The following is a 24,472-nucleotide window of genomic DNA, read 5'->3' on the forward strand; positions in this document are numbered from 1 at the left end:
ATCAGCTGAGTACTCTTATTCCAAGCCTATGATGAAGCCATAAAAGTTAAGAAGAACCAAGCACCTAGGCAGGAGTCAGAAAGAATGGCCCCAGAAAATGTGAGCATCATTACTCTGAATCACACAATCACACACAATGGTGGGGGTTGGAAAGGACCTCTGAAGACCATCTAAGTCTAACCCCCCTGCTAAAGCAGGGTCACCCACAGCAGGTTGCCCAGGATCACAATGTCCATGTGGGTTTGGAATCTCTCCAGAGAAGGAGACTCCACAACCTCTCTGAGCAGCCTGCTCCCAGGCTTTCCCAGGTTAAGGGAAAGCCATTTCACCAGTACACCCATGTGAAGTGCTACACACTGGAGCTGCAAAACCTGAACTGTATTCACAGGTTTTAGTTCAGCACATGGGACTGGTAACGTCAGCAGAACGGGGATTCAGATTTCTGACTTCTTCCTTTAAATCTCAAATGAAGTTTCTTGTTCAAAAACCACTCAAACACTCATCCCCATGTCTTCTGGCACTTCAGTGACCTGACAAATCAGCACAGTGATTTGCATTGATAAGATAGGGGAGGCTTCATCCAACCTGAAGGGAGGTTAGAGCTAAAAGGGGGCCAGCCTCTTCTCCTTGATGACAAGCAACAGGACTACAGGAAATGGTTACAGGATGCCCCAGGAGAGGTTCAGGCTGGATATTAGGAAATATTTCTTCACAGAGTTCGTTCTCAAACATTGGAATGGTCTGCTCAGGGCAGCAGTGGAGTCACCATCCCTGGAGGTGTTCAAGCAGTGTGTAGACCTGGTGCTTAGGGACATGGTTTAGGGTTGACCTTACAAAGCTGGGTTGAGGGTTGGACTGGATGATCTTGAAGGTCTCTTCCAACCAGATGTTTTCTGTGAGATTCTGTGATCTCTGCTCTCTCCCTTCTATGCAGACAGGGGATCTCATTTGTCACGTATCAGGAACACTGGGGACTGAGGTTACAAGCCTACCATTAATGCTGCCTGATCTTAGACAAGCCATTTCTCCCCCTAGAAGCATCATGACTTTGGTAATAAGTGAATTGCACAAATGGATTTAACATCAGCCCCTTGATTACTCTGCAGATGTTTGAAGTCTATTGATACCCAGCTTAACTTTGCCTAAATTAACCGGTTTGAAAGTCTTCACAGACACAGTTTGGCAACTAGAATACAACACATAATTGCTCTTTTAAAGAAAAACAGGTATTAGAAGAGGGAGTGCTTTATCAAAGAGACTATGACTTGAAAGGAAAACATCTCTAGTGAAAGGACTGAGATGTTCATTATGCAAATGAATAGAGCACCTCTCATTTTTTCCTGCCACTTGAGTCAGGAAGTTGTCATCAATGCTCTTCAGAACCTCCTGAACTGCCTATGTCTTGCTGTGTTGTCCCTCCAATAGATATTGAGGACCAGGACTGGTGAATGTGAAGCTACTTCTAGATGTCTGTAGATGGCCTCATCAATTTTTTTCTGGTCAGGTGACCTACAGCCAACACTCACTACAATGTCACCAGTACCTCTCATCTCTTTAGTCCTCAGCCATAAGCTCTCAGCTGGCACATTGGCCATCCCCAGGCAGACCTCCATGCATTCCTGCTGCGTTCTCATGCAAATGTCAACTCCACCACTTCACCTTCTCTGCCTAAAGAGCCTGCATCCCTTCAGAGCAGCCTCCAACCATATAAGTCATTCTACCATGTCTCCATGACCCCAACAAGATTGTAGCTCAGCCACATCAACTGGATTGCCCTGCAACATTTCCTGACATGACAGCTTCAGAGAAATGACTGAGGGAGTGCAGAGCTTCAAGGCCTTCAGGACTGCTGATGAAAAAAGTGAAGATAGCGATGAAATAGTCTACCTTGACCTCAGGAAGGCTTTTAACAGTTTTGAATGAGGTGGATTGCAAACTGACTGAGCAGCTGGTCCCAGAGCAGTGATCAGTGGCACAAAGTGTAGCTGGAGGCCACTAACTAGCAGTGTATCCCACCCAAGGGGCAATACTGTTTCAAGATAGTCATGTTCCTTCAGTTTTTCATCATTCCACCTCTGTGTGAACTATTGTCTTAAGCATGGCAATGAGGTCACTACCCATAGCTCATCCTCCTGTCAAGCCCATCTGGAATTCTATTAAATAATTAAAAACACATCCTATGATCTGCCTAATAAGCTTGAGGAGACATTAAAACCAAAAAGTCAGGAGAGTCTTTAATACTATGAAAACAGTATTGATACTAGAAAACGTTCAGCAATCTAAGGACAGTAGCTGCTACTGATTATCTGTATTTGGAAAAAGGACATCGAGATTGAAAACTTTACAAATTCAGCTGTTTCAGAGCAGTTTTGTACAGAACAAACTCCTTTAATCTTAAAAGCACAATGAAAAGACACTACATATCAACAAGCACAAAAAAAAAACAAACAAACCAAACCCGGAACCATGTGGGACTTTACCACATAAACTATACCTTGGATACCACTAAGGTAGATTTGCACTGCAGGCTTGAGCACAGCACAGAGGTACTCAAGACTGACCTGGGTGTTACTTGCTCTGCATGCAATGTAGACATACCCTACACGGTCTGCGGATGTCTTATGATGAACTAACTGAGCTCTGCAGTGACAACATTGAGGCCCTCATTCTGCACTACCAACATCAACAACTATTTCCCCATCAGTTTCAGGAGGTGCAGGGTCAGGCTTGTAATCACAAACATACTCCTACTAACAAAACATTTCTAACATGAAGTTGTGTCACATTCAAAGCTGGGTTTGGGGAGCATGCAGATTGCTTACAAATGCTTAAAAAGACTGGATCAGAATCTTTCTTATATACACACACACACACACACACGAGTCCATCTGTCACAGACAGGCAATGCAACTCAGAATCATGAGCTTGCTCTTGGTTTTGGTAGTGTCCTGCACACTTCTAAAAATTAAAAAATAAAAAAATAGTTGCCACAATGGATTTCTGACCATTCCAACTTGCACATGGATATGATCTCTTCTTGCTGCATCCAGTACATGAGGTTTCACTGCTGCTTCTCAAATGCAAATACCAAGTAAATACCTAGAACAGAAAATGAGAGTATTTAAAGTTTCAGCTGCCTCTGACACTTGATTAAGTTTCCAAGATGTCAACAAGATGATACTCTGCCCAAAAAAACAGTTAGCAGGTTACTGAAACCATAAAAAATCCTATGGTTTCCCAGTCATTCCAGCAGTCAGATCCAGCATGCTTTTAGACACATTGTCACAAGAGAGCTAAGAACACAAAATGTTTTAATGCTGATATGGTTAATTACAGAAAACATCTGGACCTTCAAGATCATCCAGTCCAACCTTCAACCCAACATTGCAAGGTCAACCCTAAACCATGTCCCTAAGCACCAGGTCCACATGCTGTTTAAACACCTCCAGGGATGGTGACTCCACCATGGCCCTGGGCAGACCATTCCAATGCTTGAGAACCCTTTCAGTGAAGAAATATTTCCTAATATCCAGCCTAAACCTCCCCTGGTGCAGCTTGCATCCACAATGCAACAGTAACTCCAATTAATACTATTACTGAAATGGGAATGGAATTCACAAATTACTACATCGTTCTGCACATAATTAACGTTTGCTGGTGCATTAAAAAAAAAAAAATCTGCAACTAACACCACAAGAACTAGATTATCCACACGTTCCTCCATAACCCACAGGCTATTTTATACATTTTCATAGAAGTCAATACTGAATTTTCAAAACAATACTTACTTGTTGCTTCCCATTCAGATTTACTCAAGGTTCCCTGGAAGTGAAAGAAAAACAAATCAACAGAAACAGTTTCAACAAAAAAAATGAGACAACAATTTAATTCAGGATAATCAGTCTTTCACAGACCAAATTCTAGCCTGCCACACTGGCTGGTTAAGGACTAGAAGACCATTACTGCAGAGCATACATACTCATAAATCCCATAACTAGGGCCACAGGGAATTAGGACACCCCAAATGACAGAACATGCCTAGATTACATTGGTATAGGAGAACAGGCCACCAGTCTGTTTTGGCGGTGCCCCTGCAATGCAGAACACATTGGGTCCAACAGCACACATCAGTATAATCACAGAACTGTCAGGCTTGGAAGGGACCTCAAAGATCATCCAGTTTCAACCCCCATGCCATGTGCAGGTATACCTCACACTAGATCAGGTTGCTCAGAGCCTCATCCAGCCTGGCCTTAAAAACTTCCAGGGATGGGGCTTCTACCACCTCCCTGGGCAACCTGTTCCAGTGTCTCACCACCCTCATGGTGAAGAACTTCTTCCTAATATCCAATCGGAATCTGCCCACTTCTACTTTTGCTCCATTCCCCCCAGTCCATCACTACTTGACATCTTAAAAAGTTTCTAACCAGCTTCCTTGTAGGCTCAAGATGCTCTCCATCCTCAGTAACTCAACATGTGGGCAGAAGTTAAGAGGACCTACGCCATGGTGCAGCCACGCTCCCTGGGAATACTGCCTGCTTCCACCTAACACCTCCCTGCAGGCCACAAAAACCCTATGTGCACGAGTAACTCCTAACCCACTTCACACATGCAGGAAAACAGCCTGCCTGGCAGCCTAGGACACCTGCTCCCAGCTCAGCCTTTTGGATGCAAGCAGGGCAAGTGCACAAATAAAAAGCTGTTGCCATCTATCCTACAATTAAGAGGCATGAGGTAATAACAAGCTGGTTTTCTGCTCTGCCCACTCCATCCCTTTCCAGTAAGTCCTCACGGGGAGCACCACTTAGTCCATATGCCACCCACAGACCAATCCTGACTTAATGATTCATCTTTTCAAACACTAGTGAAAAAAGGCTTGTTCAAGCTGATTTCTTCTTTGCCAGTTGCCACAGCACCTGGCAAAAGAGAGCTTTGGTCTGGCCTGATTGTTCTCATGTTCTTAAGTTCGTTGCTTAAAAGAAGTATTTTTCTTTTTAAAACATGTAGATTTCAAACACAAACAGCAGGTCTCTTTTCCCTCTTCATGTAGGGACACCCACATCACTTATGACACCACCTGTTCTAGTGAAGCAAGAAGGAACTTACCAATGGTAACTTTGCCTTGCTATCTTTGATGAACTCTTTTGCATGCTCATAATCGTCAGGTTTATCAGAAACAAGCCTGGAATCACCAGATGCAGAATATGGCTGGAGAAGACAGAAAAAAATATGATAAAATATTGTGTAGTAAGAGACATTCATCACATGAGGTAAGAGACTGTCACAAGATAGGCCAGAATGGGTGTCAGGAATTATTTAGCGGATCTTAAATTTAGATCTCTCTCCTTTATAGCACCTATAAGACCAGTTCTGATATTCCCAACCTTCCCAGAAAATTCAACACCCAGGATTTAGAAACGAAATTTTATCCTTACTGTCTCCAAAAGAGGGGAAGCAGAATAATTATAAAAATTATCCTCTGTGCACAGCTCATTAGGAGCATTAGCTAGATATGCCCTCATCTACAACAACAACTGAAGGAACCAGCCTCCCTTGAGCAGAAGTGCTAAGAAATGAGCAGCTGTAAGACTTCAAGCAATGCTTCCGTATCACACAGGAGCTGTAACACAAGCAGACAACTGATTGTTCAGAACTAATATAGACTTCTTTAGGACCCCAATTACTGCATCATTGTCTGTACTTCAACTGATTCTTCAGAACTGATATAGACTTCAGCACTGGATAGGCCACACCTTGAGTACTGTGTCCAGTTCTGGACCCCTCAATTCAAGAAAGATGTTGAGATGCTCAAATGTGTCCAGGGAAGGGCAACAAAGCTGCTGGAGCACAAGCCCTGTGAGGGGCAGCTGAGGGAGCTGGGGTTGTTTAGCCTGGAGAAGAGAAGGCTCAGGGGTGACCTTATTGCTTTCTACAACTACCTGAAGGGAGCTTGTAGCCAGGTGGGGGTTGGTCTCTGCTCCCAGGCAACCAGCAGCATAACAAGAGGACACAGTCTCAAGCTGTGCAGGGGGAAGTTTAGGCTTGATCTTAGAAGTTGTTCACAGAGAGAGTGATTGCCCATTGGAATGGACTGCCCAGGGAGGTAGGGGGGTCAGCATCCCTGGAGGTGTTCAAGAGAAGACTGGATGAGGCACTTAGTGCCATGGCCTAGTTGATTAGATAGGGTTAGGTGATCAGTTGGACTTGGTGATCGTGCAGATCTCTTCCAACCTGTTTGACTCTGTGATTTTTTAGGACCCGAGTTACCATTGTCTGTACTCCATAACGCAGTCCTCTGTTGTAAGCAGACAACAAATTAAGACAACTTTTACTTTTCCAAGGACAAAGAGAGTTTGTCAAACGCTGCGTCACTGTGCTACTGCAATGAGCCCATACAAAGCACTGTCACTGTCAGGAGTCAACAAGGACAGTCAAGCTCACCTGCAGCCCATGTGACTCTGTTTAATGAGTTACCAGATACTTGAGAGTTCTATGCTGGAAAATTTCTACCGTTTGAGGGATGAGGAAAGAACAGAAAACTGTGAGGAAAACCAAAGCCTCAGAGATGGTACTGAAAAGCTTCTCTGAAGCTGCTGAAGTCATGCAGGAAAAGAGCTTGAGGATAAAAATAAATAAGTAAGTAAAAACTAAAAACATTGGACAAAACTAAAGCTCAGTAACAGCTAAGTCTCATTTTCTTCTACAAACACAGCCTGTCCTTTTATTCCTTCCAAGACTGGTTTCTGTCTTGTCAATCAATACTCTTTGCACAAAGATCCAGCTTTCAGCCTCTCTCTGCTGAGGAAGAAATGGGTCACCATGACCTGACACTAGGCACGAACCTCGTGCTTCTGCTTACTTTTAGTTGTTGTTATAATCACGAAACCTTGCCTCAAAATTGAAATTTTTTCTATAAAACTGAATCACTCTGTTGAGTGCTGGTGCCCAGGTGATGGCAGTGGCAGGATGCAGAGGTGGCTTCTGAGGAGAGGCCATGGTTGTCCCATGCCAGACATATGTGGTTCCACCAGCTCCAACAGAACCACCACAAGACATGGCTGAGCCCTGCAGCCATGCATGAGGCACCTCCGGGAAAGCGAAAAATGCACAAAAGCTGTGAGAGGAGTGAAAGATGTTAAACTACCCTGCAGACACCAAGGCCAAAGAATGAAGGCAAGAAGGTGCTCCAGGCACCAGCAAAGGCTCCCCGGCAGCCTGTGGTGAAGACCATGGAGCAGAAGGCTGCTCCTCTGCAGCCTATGGAGGACCACAGTGAAGCTGACATCTACCTGCAGCCCATGGAGGAGCATGTGCTGGAGCAGATATATATACCCTGAAGGAAGCTGCAACTCTGCAAAGCCCCTGCAGGTGCAAGCTCCTGGGAGAAGCTGCAGCCTGCGGAGAAGAGCCCAATGAGAACCAGGTTTTCTGGTGTATTTACCTCCAAGGCCTGCATTCTCTTTAGCAACATTTTATGCTCATAGTTCTTGACTTTTTCTTCATAGAATTCCCGAAATGTCATTTTGTAGACTAATTTCATACCGTGCTTCTTCGCCATTCTGTCAAAATAATAAACTTCATTAGGGAAGCCACAAAATTAGTGGTAGCAGACTAATTTCATACCATGCTTCTTCACCATTCTGTCAAAATAATAAACTTAATTAGGGAAGCTACAAAATTAGTGTAGTTTTCGTTTCAAAGGAATCATTTGAAGCCACAGCGACACCTTCTGGCATTCACTAGGATGACACTGACCAGAAACCAGGTTTTAAGATACTTAAAACATTGCACCAGCACCACAAACTGTACTTTTTAAATTAGGACAACAATCGACACAGCAGTAATTTACAAACATTTTAACAGAAAAAAACATCTCTTCTTCCAGTACAGAAGTAAGTTTTATTTGAACTTCCAGACAGACAATGCTATTCTCCCTATAGTATCATCACCCTGTTATGCCAGACATTATGGATATACCTAGAGAGACTTTTTCTACTAGATTTAGTGCCTTACATCTCAATTACGAGTAGATACTTTGGTCAGACAGCAGAAGTTACAGGTGTCAGTGACAGGTGCTGGTATTTTTCATACAGAACTGCAAATGAAGTGTTTGAAAATAGACTGAAGGGAAATCTTAACATTGTTTAACAACTGAGCTTGAAGAGCAGGGGAAAAAAACAACATGGAAACATTTGTTTGCACCTCAGGAGACAGGCTGAGAAAGACAAGTCTAAATTCAGACAGATGGAACAGCAAAATATATGCTCACAGATGAAGAAAAAATAAGTTGTAGGGAAAAATCCTATGAAGACCCAATTAAAGTTGGAGAAGTCAAGAAAGAGGCACCATGATGAGGGTATACAAATAAGGCTTGTTCAAGATTAAAGAAAGGTAGAATGAAATCCCCCCCAAAGGTTAAGACTAAAAGTTGACAGCACTAAAGGTTTGCTGACAGATTCAACATATCAGAAACATACATTCCTGTGTGAGACCAGAGTATCTTCAGCTGGGTGCAATGAACAGATTGTGGATGGAAATGCAAGAAACCTCTGCATTTGAGGCAATAACAACATAAATGAAGAACTGAAAAATAGAGTAAGAAAGCCAAAACATCTTTTTCTGCAAGTCAATTGTATAATGGAATCAAAACTTAACTTACTCTTCCAGTAATGGAAAGTAAACCAAGAACTCAGGGACATCAACCACTTCTTCCAGGTGAAAATCATACTTGCAGCCAAACAAGGGATACTCTCCCTTCTTTTCAAATTTTACACTGTACACATCATTGCCAAAGGAATTTGTTTCAGAAGCTTCAAGTCTCTTTCTGTAACATGAGATATAAACAAGCATTAGTTAACCAGTTTTTAATTTAACAGTCGGAGACAAGTAAGCATAAGAGGCCTTAGGATGTTTCTCCCAGTATATTCACTGATCTCGGTAGTTTCCTACCTCCCTCATCCCATAAGGCAATGAAATGAAGCAGCATATTAGGTTTTAAGAGTTTATCATTTCTATACAACATATCAAGGACTGAGAAACGGAGCTAGAACATTAACCTTTAGCAGAGACACAGCCTAAATGGATAAGTCAGGCTTCTTGGAACAACCACAGCAAAGCCCTGAGTTAATTCACAGAATCATAGAACTGTCAGGGTTGGAGGGGACCTCAAGGATCATCCAGTTCCAACACCCCTGTCATGGGCTGGGACACCTCACACTAGAACAGGTTGCTCAGAGCCTCATCCAGCCTGGCCTTAAAAACCTCCAGGATGGGGCTTCTACCACCTCCCTGGGCAACCTGTTCCAGTGTCTCACCACCCTCATGGTGAAGAACTTCTTCCTAATATCCAGTCTGAATCTACCCACTTCTAGTTTTGCTCCATTCCCTCTAGGCCCATGACTACCCAATATCTTAAAAAGTCCCTCCCCAGCTTTCTTGTAGGCTCCCTTCAGATACTGGAAGGCCACAACAAGGTCTCCTCAGAGCCTTCTCTTCTCCAAACTGAACAACCCCAACTCTCTCAGTCTGTCTCCATAGAAGAGGAGGTCCAGCCCTCTGATCATCCTCATGGCCCTTCTCTGGACACACTCCAGCACATCTGTATCTTTCTTGTAATAGGGGCTCCAGAACTGGAATTCCCCAGGCTGTGGCTATTTTGCCACTATTTAAGTCACCACAGAAGGTTTGTGTATGAAGATCTCTATGTCACACCAGAAGAGCCGTGGGTGCAAGAGACAATTAGTTAGTATAGATTTACCTCTTTGAGTTCATGAGTGAAATTTTCCTGACTAGAATCTAAAATTGTTACCAAAAACTTGCTCTTGTTTGCAGAAACAAAAAGACTTTATATAAATCTGCATAGAGAGTGAAGGAGATTATTAATCCAAATGGCCTGTATACTTACTAGAAAGATAATCTACAGGATTATCTGTGTAGATGTAGGTTTTAGAACAAACACAAACCTGGCCCCTATTAGTATGAGCCTTAAGTAAAGTCTTAATGACAGTTGCTTTAAGTTTTTGTTCAGAGTTTAATTAATAATAAAAAGAGGATTGTGAGTGACATAAAGACACTCAACGCCTTTGGTACTAAAGTCTCCAGTCATGCAACCCTTGGAAAGAAGGAACAATGATTGCACAGGTTATGACTATCTTTGGCTTCAGTGGGGCAAATAATCTCCCCCATATTGGTCAGTGTTAAGAATCAGCTTGACAGGGTGCTGGGCCATCTCATGTAAACTACACTACCACCTAGAAAGGTTGGACAAGATGATCCTTGGGGTCCCCTCCAACCTGGCATTCTGAGGTTCTGTGACTATCACTTGATGATACTTCACAGGTTAAGAGAGGTTCTCCACCCCCTGTACTCTGTCCTGCTGAGGCTGCATCTGGAATATTGTGCCCAGTTCTGGGCCCTTCAGTTCAAGAAGGACCTCAGGGAACTGCTTGAAAGAGTCCAGTGCAGAGCCACCAAAATGATGAAGGGAGTGGAACATCTTCCTTACGAGGAGAGACTGAGGGAGCTGGGGCTCTTTAGCTTGGAAGAGACTGAGGAGTGACCTCATTAATGTTTATAAATATGTAAAGGGTGAGTGCCAAGAGGATGGAGTCAAGCTCTGCCTGGTGATGCCCAGTGACACGACAAGGTGCAATGGGTGGAAGATGAGGCATAGGAAGTTCCATGGAAACATGAGGGAAAGTGTTTTCACCGTGAGGGTGACAGAACACTGGAACAGGCTGCCCAGGAGGGTTGTGGAGTCTCCCTCTCTGGATGCATTCCTGTGCGACCTGCCCTAGGTGACTCTGCTCTGGCAGGGGGGGGTTGGACTGGATGATCTTCCAAGGTCCCTTCCAGCCCCTAAGATTTTGTGATTCTGTGACTTTTGAAAGGCTAACAGAATACAAAAGCACTTACACAAGTTCAAAGCTGTTTGGAGTTGTGCCAATGAAATAACCTCCAGGAGAGAGGTTGCCACAAGCATTTTTAAGCATCATGTCAGCCTGTTCATAAGTCTCAAATGAGTAATGGTAAACAAACTGACAGCTGCAAATGTCAAAGCGCATATCTGGGTCGTTGTATTTGGAAGACAAGAGATCCTGAAAGAGATAAAAAAGAAAACAAAAGTGTAACAAAAGCCACAGCAACAAGCATGATTCACTTAAATCTTCCAACAAATACACTACTCCCATAATTCTCTGAAGTTTTTCCTTTCAGCTCCCACTCTTTTAAACGTTCAACAAGATGACAAAGAGTAAGAAAAAGTCCCCTGCTACTCAGAACACCACACACAGCACTTTGGAACAAAAAGAATACAAACGCACATTTCAAAGTTACCATGTCCTCTTTTCCTGTTGTCAAGCAACAGCACTACACCCAAAATGACATAACCCAAGGTTAGTTACCTAATAGTTTCCAGAGTTATTCTACTCTGAGTGTTTAGAACTGGCCACTGTTTAGCTGGTAACAATTATTACAATAAAAGGAATGTTCACTTTACTAAGTCTCTGTAATGAGAACATTAAGCACATAACTAATTGAGAGGAGGATGGGTTGATTTAAATAAGGCAATTTGCACTGCCCACCAAGCTGCATCTTTGCATCCTCACTCGGGTTCATGTGTACCACCATACCACTCCCTACCTCTAGTGATCAACTAATCGCTAACTCTGAAGAACTTGGAGCCTTTGAAATTTGTTAGGTTAAGCTTGCCAGTTTGATCCTGTAGTCGCAGTCCTCCAATTCTTCTTGATCAGGGTTCTTTTAAGCAACACTAGTAGCCACCATAAATAATACAGGAGCACTCAAGTTCTCCCCAAGGCCCATGATATGCACTCCACACTTTAAATATTTCATATTCAACAGTTCCACCCAAGTTTCTCTTCACTCCCACTCTTCCCATCCACTCACTCACTCCCAGACTCTACCAGTTCATGTCACATACTGTCAAGTATGTGCCACTATATGTGGCAAGACAAAAATGGACACTTCACATACCCATAACAATCTTATCTGTTTGTTTACTCCCCCTCCACATTTTAAGGAAGAAACTGAGGAACAGAGGTAGGACGAACTAGGCAAGCTGTGAAAATGAGATTCTGCCCAGTGTACAACATAGATGACAGAGGTACAAAGTCAGGGAGATAACCTTTGGTGTGCATGGACAAGCAGAAAGAATGTGCAACGCAAAACACACATGCATGGAGTGAGCAACATTAAAAGATCCCTTTCTTTCCTGTCCAAGGTTCTCTCCTCTTTTCCCATAATACAATTGAGTAGAGAGATGACCTGGAACCTCCACCAGACTGTAATCCTCAGAAGGAGAGGCAATCAAGAATTCAATTGAATAACCCTTCCTGCAAGGCTAGGAAGAACAGGCTCAGCCTTTCCACAGACCTGCTGGAACCAGGTAGGCTTTGTCCCTCAGCCTGTTATCAGCAGGACACTCTCAGCCTTTATCTCTAGGAAGCAAAAGCAGTCCTGATGACAAACTGTCTCCCAAGCCTCAGTAACATACTTACTATCACCTCCAGACATTCTAAGAACTCTGCTCTGTCAAACAAGCTTTGAAAATAGGTATTGCAGTAATTAAAATACTGCTAGGAAAAAACTCCAAACACCTGGGATAAGCAAAATGTGCAAGTCAAATCAGAAAATGCCCCTGATTCATTCCCTCACAAAAACACATTCACTGAGATAGTTTCCAGCATCTGATGCTGGCTCCCAGAATTCCAGAGGCAAGCTGTCATTCTCTTCCCCTTGTCAAGGGAAAGAAACTGAAAGCACCAGATTTATTATCTGAAAAAGACACTCAGGCTTCAAGAATGTTACACTGCACAACAGTAACAAAATGCATTTGACTACAACCTATGCCAACTTTTCAGCAACCTGTCTGGCTCATTCTCCTCATAGTACATACAACCTGATCTTAAAAATACACATGCCCAAAATACTTCAGCAACTCCATTCCCTTCCTACAAAAGAACAAAAGAATGCTAAATCTCCAAAATATTACACAGCATAGGAACTGTACCTTGGTACTGTCTGCCTGTATAAACTCTGCATCAAAAATATGTTCGTTGTAACGGCATCGGGCTTTCATGTCTTCGTATCTCTGCTTGCACTGCTGCACAGAAATGTCAGCAATATCTACACATGGAGAGAAAATTTTAAACAGAAGAGTGTGCAAGCTGCTCCTCCAGACCAGAAAACTGCAATGATTACTGGAACACAGCATGTCCGTTGCAGCAGGGGTAAAAGTTGATCTTAATAGTTAACACTTCGAGGGTAACAAACACTTATTTCCAATTTGTAGGAAAGGAATTTAATTTGGAATAAGCATTTGGGGGACTACAAGAAAGTTGGTGAGGGACTTTTTAGGGTGTTGGCTAGTGATAGGACTAGCTGGAATGGATCCAAGCTAGAGGAGGGGAGATTTAGATTAGACATTAGGAAGAATTTCTTCACCGTAGGGATGGTGAGACACTGGAACAGGTTGGTCAGAGAAGTGGTGGAAGCCCCATGCCTGGAGGTTTTTAAGGCCAGGCTGGATGTGGCTCTGGGCAACCTGATACAGTGAGAAGTGTCCCTGCCCATGACAGTGGGGTTGGAACTGGATGATCCTTGAGGTCCCCTCCAACCCTGACAATTCTGTGATTACAACTTTGTCACTTTCAGCCTTTGCTTTAAGGCAAAAGTTGTAAACCAAAGATTTTAGAAATCTCCCATCCTCAAAAGCACAAAGTAAGCCTCCAAAATTTCAAGTGACAGATACTAGGTGATTGGTACCAAGTACCATAAGTGTCAAGTGTGGATTAGCTAAACCAGTTCAGCTCCCAGGGTTTCTCAAACAGTACTGAAAGCTCTTCATCTTCTTACAAATATCCAAGATGTTAAAATGCAATTACTCCTGATACATATTACATATACACATACATCCATATGGGTAATATATATATATGCAATTATATCCTGATATATTTCATCATGGGAAACTTCTTTTTCATTTTCTTTTGAAGACTGTTCCTCTTTCAGACAACAAGTTTCACTGAGTAATAACAGTTTGCACACATTTTAAAACAACATGCAATATATTTACAGAATCACAGAATGGTGAGGGTTGGAAGGAACCTTTGGAGGTCACCTAGTCCAACCTCCCTGATAAAGCAGGGTGACCCAAAGCAGGTTGCACAGTATTGTGTTCAGGTGGCACAGTATTGTGTCCAGGTGGGTACAGAAAGAATCCAGAACTGCCAACTGAAACAGGCAAAAAACCCCTGTAAAAGGTAGAATACCCAGAATAATTCCCACTAAAGGAATACTATGAAATTTTAGTATCCAATTAAATTTGATGTAAACACTACTTCCAGTGATTATCCTTCGGTTGTTTTTTGGGAAAAAGGGAAGATGGTTATCTCCCTCCCAACATCTAAACAATTTAAATGAAAGATTTCTTTACCCAGCTTTCAGCTCTTCCCCTTTCTAAGTCTGAAAAATCTTTAGTTGATTGCAACACCCAAGATAATTTTTTTGTCACAACACTGCAGGTTTTTTATGTTTTTATAAACGTAACTCTTCTCTGTGTTTTCAGAACATTCAAAAATGCTACAAGAGATTAGATGAGGGAGAAAAGATATAAAATGTAAGTCTTTTTTCTCAGTGCTGTATTTTGCCTAAGGCAACCTGTGGCAATTGTGTTTCTCCAGTGATACTAGTTTTTAATCTATGAGTTGAACAGGAAGCTAACTACACAGAAAATCAATGGTTCTTACATTCGTGCTAGCAATCAGGTTGATGTCTTCAAGTTAATAAACCAATCAGGCATAGAATGTGTATCATTTCATTGTTTGGCTTACTTAAAAAATGGAAATAAAAGACTGGAGACACGCTTGGATTTCTCTAAAGCACTGATGTAGTTTCCCTGCAAAGTTCTTGTGTCTTCTTACCAGTACAAACAAGTTTTTTAATTCTGCCTTTCTTCCATTTCAGCAAGTCTCCACCTTTGCCACATCCTAGATCCAAAACAGTAATATCATTCTTCTTCCGTCGTACCCGGTCTATGAATTCACCTGGAAAAAGGAAAAGAGAGAACACACAGAGAGGCCTCTGTAATTCACTTGTACTGTAAAAAGGACCAAAAGGGTTTGGGAATTTTGAAACACCTCAGAACTTTGCCTGTAAGTCTTCTTAACATTAAAGACTTAAAATCTCTTTTTCCAGAAGCCACTAATGATGAAAGGAACCACAAATCTTCAAAACTATGGAGAAGAAAATGAATATTTTCTGTGCTTAAGATGCTTTCTTATGTGACTGGAGCTCTGAACTGCTTCCCTGGCAGGCAAAGGCAAAACTGCCCATTGCCAAACAAGCGCCCCACGCATGAGTAGGGGAACAAAGTTCCCTTTCATGGCCATGATAATGAAGGCAGGTGTTATTTGAAAGTATAAGAAAGTCTTTTGCAGAAGAGTAAAAGCCAATTAAATGCATCAGCCACCACATCTCCTTGTGGACACGCTACAAAAATGCATAAAGTTTTCCACTCACCCTCCTAAGCCTTTCAGTAGCATTAGCTTCTTGTTTGCTGTCTCTTTACACAGACCAGTTGAATTTTCTCTTCCATCTCCATCCTGTCTAGATTATCTCTGCTCTGACCAATGCTGGCATATCATGCAAACTCTATCAGCATGCCAGCAACTCTTCTTCACAGTAAGAGACATGAAATATGTTTTGGTGCAACTGCTGTGACGCCACGCTCCTGAAATCCATCACGATGAAAAGGCTTCAAACACAGCCTTCAGGAACAGCGTTAGCTAACCCTTAACATTGCTTCTGACCACTCTGATACAACAGAGCAAAAAGCTGTATGCTAAGATAAATGGTGCCAACACCTCCTGGCACAGATGCCTCTTCATCAATCTGTGGTGCTGTGCTGATAATTCTTTTCTTTGTTTGCAGAGATCTGATGGTTTTGCTTCCTCACTTTGGAATTAATTTGTGGGAGAGCAGATTTTTGTCTTTTATAAAAAGCTGTTGATTCTTAAAGAAGTGCAGCTTCTAGTGTTTTATCTGTTAAACTGCTGACTATGGGTAATACAGAAAATAGTTACGTATTCAAGTTGCCTGCTTAATCGAGACCTGAGGATGCACTGCTATGGCAAAAGGGCTAAGAAATTCTTTGAGACAGATTCAAATAACAAGAACGGCTCAATGTAACAAGAATGGATAGGCTCTTTAAGATTTAAAGATGTACTTTTTTCTTTTAAAATGTCATGAACAGTGTCCCCTTCAGTATCTGAAGGTGACATACAGGAAGGCTGGGGAAGGACTGTTTAGAAGGGCTTGTAGTGGACTAGGGGCCATGGCTTGAAACTGGAGCAGGATAGATTTAGGTTGGACATAAGGAGGAAGTTCTTCAGAATGAGAGTGGTGAAATAACTGGAACAGGTTGTCCATGGATGCACTTGAAGCCCCATCCCTGAAGACATTCAAGATCAGACTTGATGTGGCCTTAGGCAGTCTGATGTAGTTGGAGCTGTCCCTGCTGACTGCCAGCAGGTTGGACAAGATGACCTTTGAGGGTCCCTTCCAACCTGATGCAACCTGTGAATCTCCATCCAGTACCAACTTTTTCCAGTTTTTGGGTCAGCTGACCTTTAAAACTTTAGCATACATTTGGCACTCCAACAATATAAAACACCTCCAGAGAGATTCAAAATAAGAATATAGATATTTGAATGCACTTTAAAATCTCACTATGCATTAAAGATATGAAGTGCCATAATAATATAAAAAAAAAGAAAAAAGTTACCTTTTGATCCAGAAAACAGATACATTATATAAAAGACTAAGCACTCAGGTGAGGAAGCTTACCAATGAGGACACTCTTTGTCCAATTATTAAAGTTTCGGAGGTAGAATATGCGAGACTGGCTGCGTTTTTCCAATCCAACCTCTTGAAGCTCATTATAATGTGCAGCTACAGCTTGCCCATGGCCTGCCTGAAGCTGTAGAAAAGAGGGAAGGAACAGACTCAAGCAGTGAATTCTATTACTTTTTCATTCAATCAGCGTATTAGAGATTTCTGTCTCCTGTGATGCAGAGAGGCAGTCAACACTCAGACATTATGTTCCTAATATTTCCTCACCTTAAAAATAATCTTCAGTTACACACAAAAAAATTAAAATTAATTATAAATAAAATACAAAGTGGCAGAACACAGAGAATCAACACAAATTCTGTAAGGCATTGTGTTTGAAAAACAGTACAAACTAGAAATAAGGATTCTCAGTTAAAACCCACAAATGCTACAAAGCCCAAGCCAGGAGTTCCCAATTGAAAGTATTTTCAAGAGTTTACTACAGAAGTCAACATCTTGGTATTTTCCTATTCAAAGAGCAGCTCCTTGAGGGAAAAGAAGGTTTGACTGACTTGAATATACTACATGAATTCTTCAGTGCTTTGTATAATTTTGGTAACCTTCAGAAGGAACACAGACACTTGTCTGGAATCTTGATGACCCCATCATCTGTCATTACCACACTCAGCTGACTGCTATTAACAAATATTTTGACCACTTCTAACGTTTTTTTAGGGTAAGCACAGATGGCTCCCTGAATGGCCACTGGAGATGATGTAAGCTAGAACAGCTGACTTGGACAAGTGCGAGGCACATATTCATGCAACCCATTAACACAGCTGCTGCAATTACATCTACATGCTGACAAATGTGTTCAATGCAGTTACCTCCCTACACCCTCCAGCTACACAAAACCAACTTACCTCTTGTCCACGTAAATCTTATCCCAAAACTGCCTTAATAAAAAGATGAAAGGGCTAATAATGGTTCTACCACAACAAAGGGCACCCTTTTATTTGACCAGATTGCTTTGCCACAAATTAACATCCTGTGGCAAAATTCTGAACAGAGAAACAAAACATTAGATCAAAAACATTTTCAAATTATATTTAAATATCCCCCAAAGCCACATTCAGACTGGATCAGTCTCAGTTCAACAAGTTCATACATAGTAAAGGGCAGGGACATATAAAAGAAGACCTTTGTTACCCTCTTGAGTGAAAAGGACAAATATTTCCTGCTACTCTTGCAGTCTTAACAAAACCAAATAAAACAGCATCTCTAAACTTTCAGCACATCACTTTGCTATCATATCATACTGGAATTGTATCACAGAGAATTCAGTTTGTCGTTTTCTAAATTACACAACAGGTTACTGAGAAAATTAGAGGAGAAAAAAATCTTATGGGAAGAACTTACCATGAACAAACAACTCTCCTAACACAATGGGTTAACAACATAAAGGATCACAGGATGTTAGGGGTTGGAAGAGACCACCAGAGATCCTCAACTCCAACACCTCTGCCAGAAGATACGAATATAAGATACAGGACTTGGACTAATGACAGGGAACCCTTCGCTACCAGATTGCTACCACATAGATGATGGAACAACAGCCTCACAATTAGAGTAAGCATGTGCAGAGATCAGTTTTCTTAACATTTTAATTACTTGCCCTCTTTCTCCTCCTTAAGGCAAATGCAACTTCTGCAGCTGTTGTTTTGATAGGAAGCTGCCCACAGACTTTGACATTTGGTGTTTCATATCGCTTCACAGATGTTTAGCATAAATATTTTCTTCAGCTGCAGCTTTGAAACAAGGATTTGAGCACAGCCGGAAAATAAATGGTACTCACTCTTTTATCAGGTTCATCTTCCGGATCTAAATTCTTCCTTTTTGCACTGCCGTCCTGATTACCACTGTCAACTTCTTTTTCGCTTTCAGTGGAGGGTACTGCACCCAAAGATGAACCATCATTGCCTTCCCCACCAACACCTACATCTGCCTCTGAAGTATGAGGCATTTTCTCTGCTTCTTCATCCAAACTCTTCTCTACTTCCTGTTCTTCTGTCTTGGTTATATCAGCCATTTTTGACACAGGTTACCCTCCTCATCCACTGATCAGAAGGGAAATCTATAGAGGTGAGGGGAAAAAAACACCACCAATTATTTTCAGTGTTGAATTTCACTTACCCAGGGTTACAGTCATGAATTTCAATCATAATACTGGCATTATGAAAAAAGAACATGCCTTTGCCTTAGACAACATAAAGACTTCCAATCTGACTAGTTATTTTATATAGTACAATAAAGTGTGGAATTTCAAAGTACTCTCAACATAATAAAATCAAATTAACATCTATCTTTACTCTTCGTGTTTGAATCTTTCTTAGCTATCAATTCAACCACAATGTGTTAGTTTCTGAGCCTGTAAATCTCCCCTTTTCCCCTCCCCATAAGAAATAACCCACAAACCACTTTATGTTTAGAAACACAAGGTAGTAGAGCTCCTCAAATTAGTGAATTCATTATTAAATGTGATGGGACGTCCTCAAAGGAAAAAAAAAAATCAGGGTAGAAATTTGCTTTTAAGGTCCCATTTTCTTACCAGTTGTGGCTATTTAAGTTTGCAAACAATATTCACTGTCTTGAGTTTCACTAATTTAAGGAATTTTCTGCTGTAACTGCACTTCCATAGCTCCACTTCACTAATGTGTACACAGTCTGCAGGGCTGTAAATCACAGCCTCAAAGCTCATTTAGTCTCCAGCAAATCCCAGGCCTTCTTCACACCATCACCAAGAATCAGGGAATCTACTTTTTAATAAGGCAGAGGAGAGAATAATCTGGCAACCCCTTTTCTAAAACAGTGGCCTATTGTCAGTGTAACAGCAAACACAGAGTCCAGTTTTCAAGGTAAAGCCTCTTAACAAGGGCCAAATCATATTCATTGAGTGGACCACTACGCAGAAGTCCCAGAACAGCTTTTCTCAAACCAAAGACCCTCAAAACAGATGACTTAAGGAAATAATTTTTCCACTACAGTACAGCACCTAACTCATGCTTCCAACAAGACACACTCCTTCTTCTCTTCACCTGGCAGTTTCTCAGATGTTTTTAAGGCCTCAATTTAGAAACAATCAGAATTTCATAACCAGCAATGGCAACCAAGCACCCAGGGGACAGCTCCTTTGGAAGAAATGCTGGAGCTGAAAACACTCAAGGGGAACAGGGGATGGGACAGGGTTATGTTCACTACCCATTCTCCTTCAGGGGACCACACTGGGACCAGTGTTGTTTAGTATCTTTATCAGTGACAGAGACAATGGAATCAAGTGCACCCTCGGCAAGTTTGCAGATGGCACCAAGCTAAGCAGTGTGGTCAACACACTGGAAGGACAGGAGGTTATCCAGAGGGATCACTGATGTCATTTACCTGGACCTGAGCAAAGCCTTTGACACTGTCCCACACCACATCCTGGTCTCCAAACTGGTGACACATGGGTTTGCTGGGTGGACCACGAGATGGATACAGAACTGGATTGATGGCTGCACCCAAAGAGTGGCTGTCAATGGCTCCATGTCCCAGTGGAGGCCAGTGACAAGCGGAGTCCCTCAGGGATCAGTCCTGGGACCAGTCTTGTTCAACATCTTTGTTGGTGACATGGACAGTGGCATTGAGTGCACCCTCAGCAAGTTTGCTGATGACACCAAGCTGTGTGGTGCAGCAGACAGGCTGGAGGGAAGGGATGCATCCAGAGGGACCTTGACAGGCTGGAGAGGTGGGCACAAGCCAACCTCATGAGGTTCAACAAGACAAAGTGCAGGGTCCTGCATCTGGGTCGAGGCAATCCCAAGCACAAATACAAGCAGGACAGTGACTGGCTAGAAAGCAGCCCTGAGGAGAGGGACTTGGGGGTGCTGGTGGACAAGAAGCTCAACATGAGCTGTCAATGTGCACTTGCAGCCCAGAAAGCCAACCACAGCCTGGGGTGCATCAAGAGAAGTGTGGCCAGCAGGTCAAGGGAGGTGATTCTCGCCCTCTACTCAGCTCTGGTGAGACCACACCTGGAGTACCGCGTCCAGTTCTGGAGTCCCTATTACAAGAGGGATATGGACATGCTGGAAGGTGTCCAGAGAAGGGCCACCAGGATGAGCAGAGGGCTGGAGCACCTCTCCTATGAGGACAGACTGAAAGAGTTGGGGCTGTTCAGTCTGGACAAAAGGCGGCTCTGAGGTGACCTTATTGTGGCCTTTCAATATCTGAAGGGGGCCTACAAGAAAGCTGGGGAGGGACTTTTTAGGACATCAGGTAGTGATAGGACTAGGGGGAATGGAATAAAGCTGGAAGTGGGGAGATTCAGGCTGGAAGTGAGGAAAAAGTTCTTCACCATGAGAGTGGTGAGAGCCTGGAATGGGTTGCCCAGGGAGGTGGTTGAGGCCCCATCCCTGGAGGTGTTTAAGGCCAGGCTGGATGAGGCTCTGGCCAGCCTGATCTAGTATGAGGCGTCCCTGCCCATGGCAAGGGGGTTGGAACTAGATGATCCTTGTGGTGCCTTCTAACCCTGACTGATTCTATGATTCTATTATTCTATGATCTGAGTAGTGGTCCTGTGTGAACCACATGAAGTTCAACAAGGCAAAATACAAGGTCCTGCACCTGGATTGGGGCAATCTCTGGTATTAATATGGGTTGAGGGATGAAGCAACTGAGAACAGCCCTGCAAAGAAGGACTTGCGGGTACTGGTGGTACATAAGCCAGCAACATGCACTTGCAGCTCAGAAAGCCAACCATATCATGGGCTGCATCCAAAGCAGCGTAGACAGCAGATGGAAGGAGGGGATTTTGTCCCTCTGCTCTGCTGAGACTCCCTCCTGCAGTGCTGGGTCCAGCTCTGGAGCCTTCAGCACAGGAAAGACATGGACCTGTTGGAGCAGGTCCAGAGGAGGCCACAAAAATGATCAGAGGGCTGGAACCCCTCTGCTGTGAGGACAGGCTGAAAGAGCTGGGGTTGTTTAGCCTGAAGAAGAGAAGGCTCTGAGGAGACCTTATTGTGGCCTTTCAGTAGTTAAAGGGGACCTATAAGAAAGATGGCGACAGACTTTTTTTGGCAGAGCTTTTTGCAACAGGACAAGGGGTTATGGTTTTAAACTAAAAGAGGAAGGTTTCAGCTAGAAGACGGATTTTCTTTTTTTACATTGAGGGTGGCAAAATGCTGGCCAAAGTTGCCCAGAGAGATGGTTGAAGCTCCATCCCTGGAAACATTCCAAGTAAGTCTGGACAGGGCTGTGAGTAACCTGATTCTAGTTGAGGTTGTCCCTGCTCAGTGCAGGGTGCCTGAACAGAGGCATTGATACTAAATAGAACCTTTGCTCCAAGCTTAACTTTTAGGTGCTTGTTCCTGCATGGATCTTTTTAGGCATATAGCTGCCAGAACCAGAGAGTTCTGCAATGCTCAGCAAGAGATAACAGGATGTTTGCAGCATTGTTTTGGTGATGGATGGTCCATATCTAGTGTCCAAAGCAAAAGAATTAAAAGCAAGTTACAAATAGTTTATACTTTAGCAGTCAGCCAATGGATGCAAAGAGCATGCACAGGGCCCTGGTTTACTACAGGACACTGTGAGGAAGACTCTAATTTGTCACTGGAGACCACCAGTGGCCCACAACTCATCAGGGAGTATAGAATGCATGCATATCGTACTAATTAATATGTTAATTATACGTTAGTTATATGAGTATGCTTATGAAGTCTCGGGAAATCTGATGAGTATGTATAATTGCTCTCTACATAAACTGCTTGACTTCAGGATACGGTGCGCTCGCCTTTGCTAAACTATTCCCATGTGCACCCCACGCTGCAATAAGGAAACTGCCTGCTGGCACCCCAAAACCAGGCTCTGAAGGCTTTCTGAATTTTCGGTACCACTCCAACCCAAACTATTCTATGGCACTACGAAGCCAGACGCGCAAAGAAACAACAGACTCCGCACCGCCACCCGGTTAAGGGGCAAAGCCCTGACGCCGCTTCGATGCACCACTGGGGGGCAGCGCAGAGGGAGGGGGCGCGTCCCAACGCCGGCAGGCACTGACCCCCCGGGACGATTTCCGAAGGCCCCAGGAACCCGCCGAGGACAGATCCACTTTACCTAGGGACAAAGCGCGCTCCGACACCCAGAAACTTCAGCCCCGGCCACCCTGTTTACCCGCTGGGCCGAGGGATGCGGTCTGGCCCGCCGCCACAGCGCGGATCCCCACCGCCGGGCTGCCCACGAGTGCGAGCGGCATGCACTCACTCACCCACTCGCTCTGCCTAGCACCTCGCCATCTTGTTTGGACAAGTGACGCACCCGCAGCGCGGCAGCGGGAAGAGCAACGCCAGATCCGGGGAGGATGCGGCCCTGCGTACGCGTGTAACGTGACGTCGCTCCGCCACTCGGCTCGGCCCGTTAAAGCGGGGGGACTACGAACCCCAGAGGCCTTTGGGGGGGTGCGAGTCGCGCCTGCGCAATCCATCCCGCTGGGCCTCAAGGTGATGGTGGGGACGGGTGCTGCTGCACGTTGCCCTGCTGTGAGCGCGGGCGGGCGGGGCGGGTAGGAGGGAGGTAGGAAAGAAGGAGGCCTTTGGTCTGCCGCCGTCCGGTGCGTCTTTATGGCTCAGGGCTCGTGAGGAGGAAGAGCGGTGGCTTGGCCACAAGGTACCCGTGCTTGGTGTGCCTGAGGGAGAGGGGCTGCCGCCCCGGAGCGCGTGAAGGAGGGTGCGGGCGCCTCCCGCAGCCCCCCCTGGGCGGGCGGTGGCGGCGGAGCGAGAGGAGCTATGGAGAGTGGTGAGGAGCGGCAGGGCCTGCGAGCGTCAGGCGGCTTCCCCCGGCGGCTGCGGGTGCCCTGAGTCCCAGCCGGTTTGGTTATCGCAGTCCTGGGGGTTTGGGCTCACTGACTTGCGGCCGCGGTCCGGCCAGGGGGAAGCTGGTGCGGTGTGCCCGCCTGGAGTTCCGTGGGTCTCTCCTGGCTGCTTTCTCTTCTTCCACAAACTCCACGGCCGTCGCGTCTGGCGTAAAAGATGTCGGCGTCGAGTCTCTGGCAGTTGTACGGTTAAAGGGCCGTAATTAGGTTGTGCTCCTGGCGGTGTTTATCTCCCGAGACAGCCTAGTCCGTGTCTTGACTCTTCGGACTTACTCAGAGCGGCTGTGCAAACGTTTCCTTATCTAATGAATGTTTTACACGGGTTTTGGTGGCACATGACAAACACATGCCAGTACGATTTTACCCTCAGTGGGAAAATCTGAAAACTGAGACATCTCATATTGGCTTCTCTTACCTGTTTAATCGTAGAATTATGTTCTCTTGCTCGTCTTGCTCTTTTGGCACTCTCTTTCTCTTATGTTTTGTATGGCTTGCCTTTGGAGGTGTCTGAATCCATAGGAAGCAGTGGCTGGCTGAATGAGATGTAACCTGGCAAAGCTGCCTGAAGTTATGGTTCTCATTAATAATCACTTACTGGTGATTTAACTGTGGTAGTTGTCTAGGGAGTCAGGCTGAGAAATGATAAGAACTTGGTTTAAAACAAATCAAATTTGGCTTTATGACAAGTGTTATAAACTGTGTGTTCAGCCTCATTTA

General features: G+C 43.9%; 1 protein-coding gene across 1 annotated transcript; it reads right to left on the reverse strand.

Annotated features, from left to right (window-relative positions):
* Positions 1 to 2,387: 2,387 nt before the first annotated feature.
* Positions 2,388 to 23,183, reverse strand: RNMT (RNA guanine-7 methyltransferase). The gene is made up of 11 exons (XM_054381662.1): positions 23,153 to 23,183; positions 18,707 to 18,985; positions 16,867 to 16,999; positions 14,943 to 15,065; positions 13,031 to 13,146; positions 10,915 to 11,096; positions 8,660 to 8,824; positions 7,442 to 7,559; positions 5,107 to 5,208; positions 3,789 to 3,822; positions 2,388 to 3,099 (listed from the first exon to the last, which is right to left on the reverse strand). The coding sequence occupies exons 2-11, from the start codon at positions 18,938 to 18,940 to the stop codon at positions 3,062 to 3,064; spliced, it is 1,245 nt and encodes a 414-aa protein (XP_054237637.1). The 5' UTR covers positions 18,941 to 18,985; positions 23,153 to 23,183; the 3' UTR covers positions 2,388 to 3,061.
* Positions 23,184 to 24,472: the final 1,289 nt, after the last annotated feature.

The sequence above is a fragment of the Indicator indicator genome, chromosome 6 (assembly GCF_027791375.1).
Source record: "Indicator indicator isolate 239-I01 chromosome 6, UM_Iind_1.1, whole genome shotgun sequence".
NCBI classification, from domain to species: Eukaryota; Metazoa; Chordata; class Aves; order Piciformes; family Indicatoridae; genus Indicator; species Indicator indicator.

Coding starts and splice junctions, on each gene's coding strand:
- RNMT (XM_054381662.1), bottom strand. CDS start 18,940: ATGGCTGATATAACCAAGACAGAAGAACAGGAAGTAGAGAAGAGTTTG. Junction 8,825..10,914: donor CCAAACAGCTTTGAACTTGT/GTAAGTGCTTTT, acceptor CTCATGTTACAG/AAAGAGACTTGAAGCTTCTG. Junction 3,100..3,788: donor ATCTGAATGGGAAGCAACAA/GTAAGTATTGTT, acceptor TTTCTGTTCTAG/GTATTTACTTGGTATTTGCA.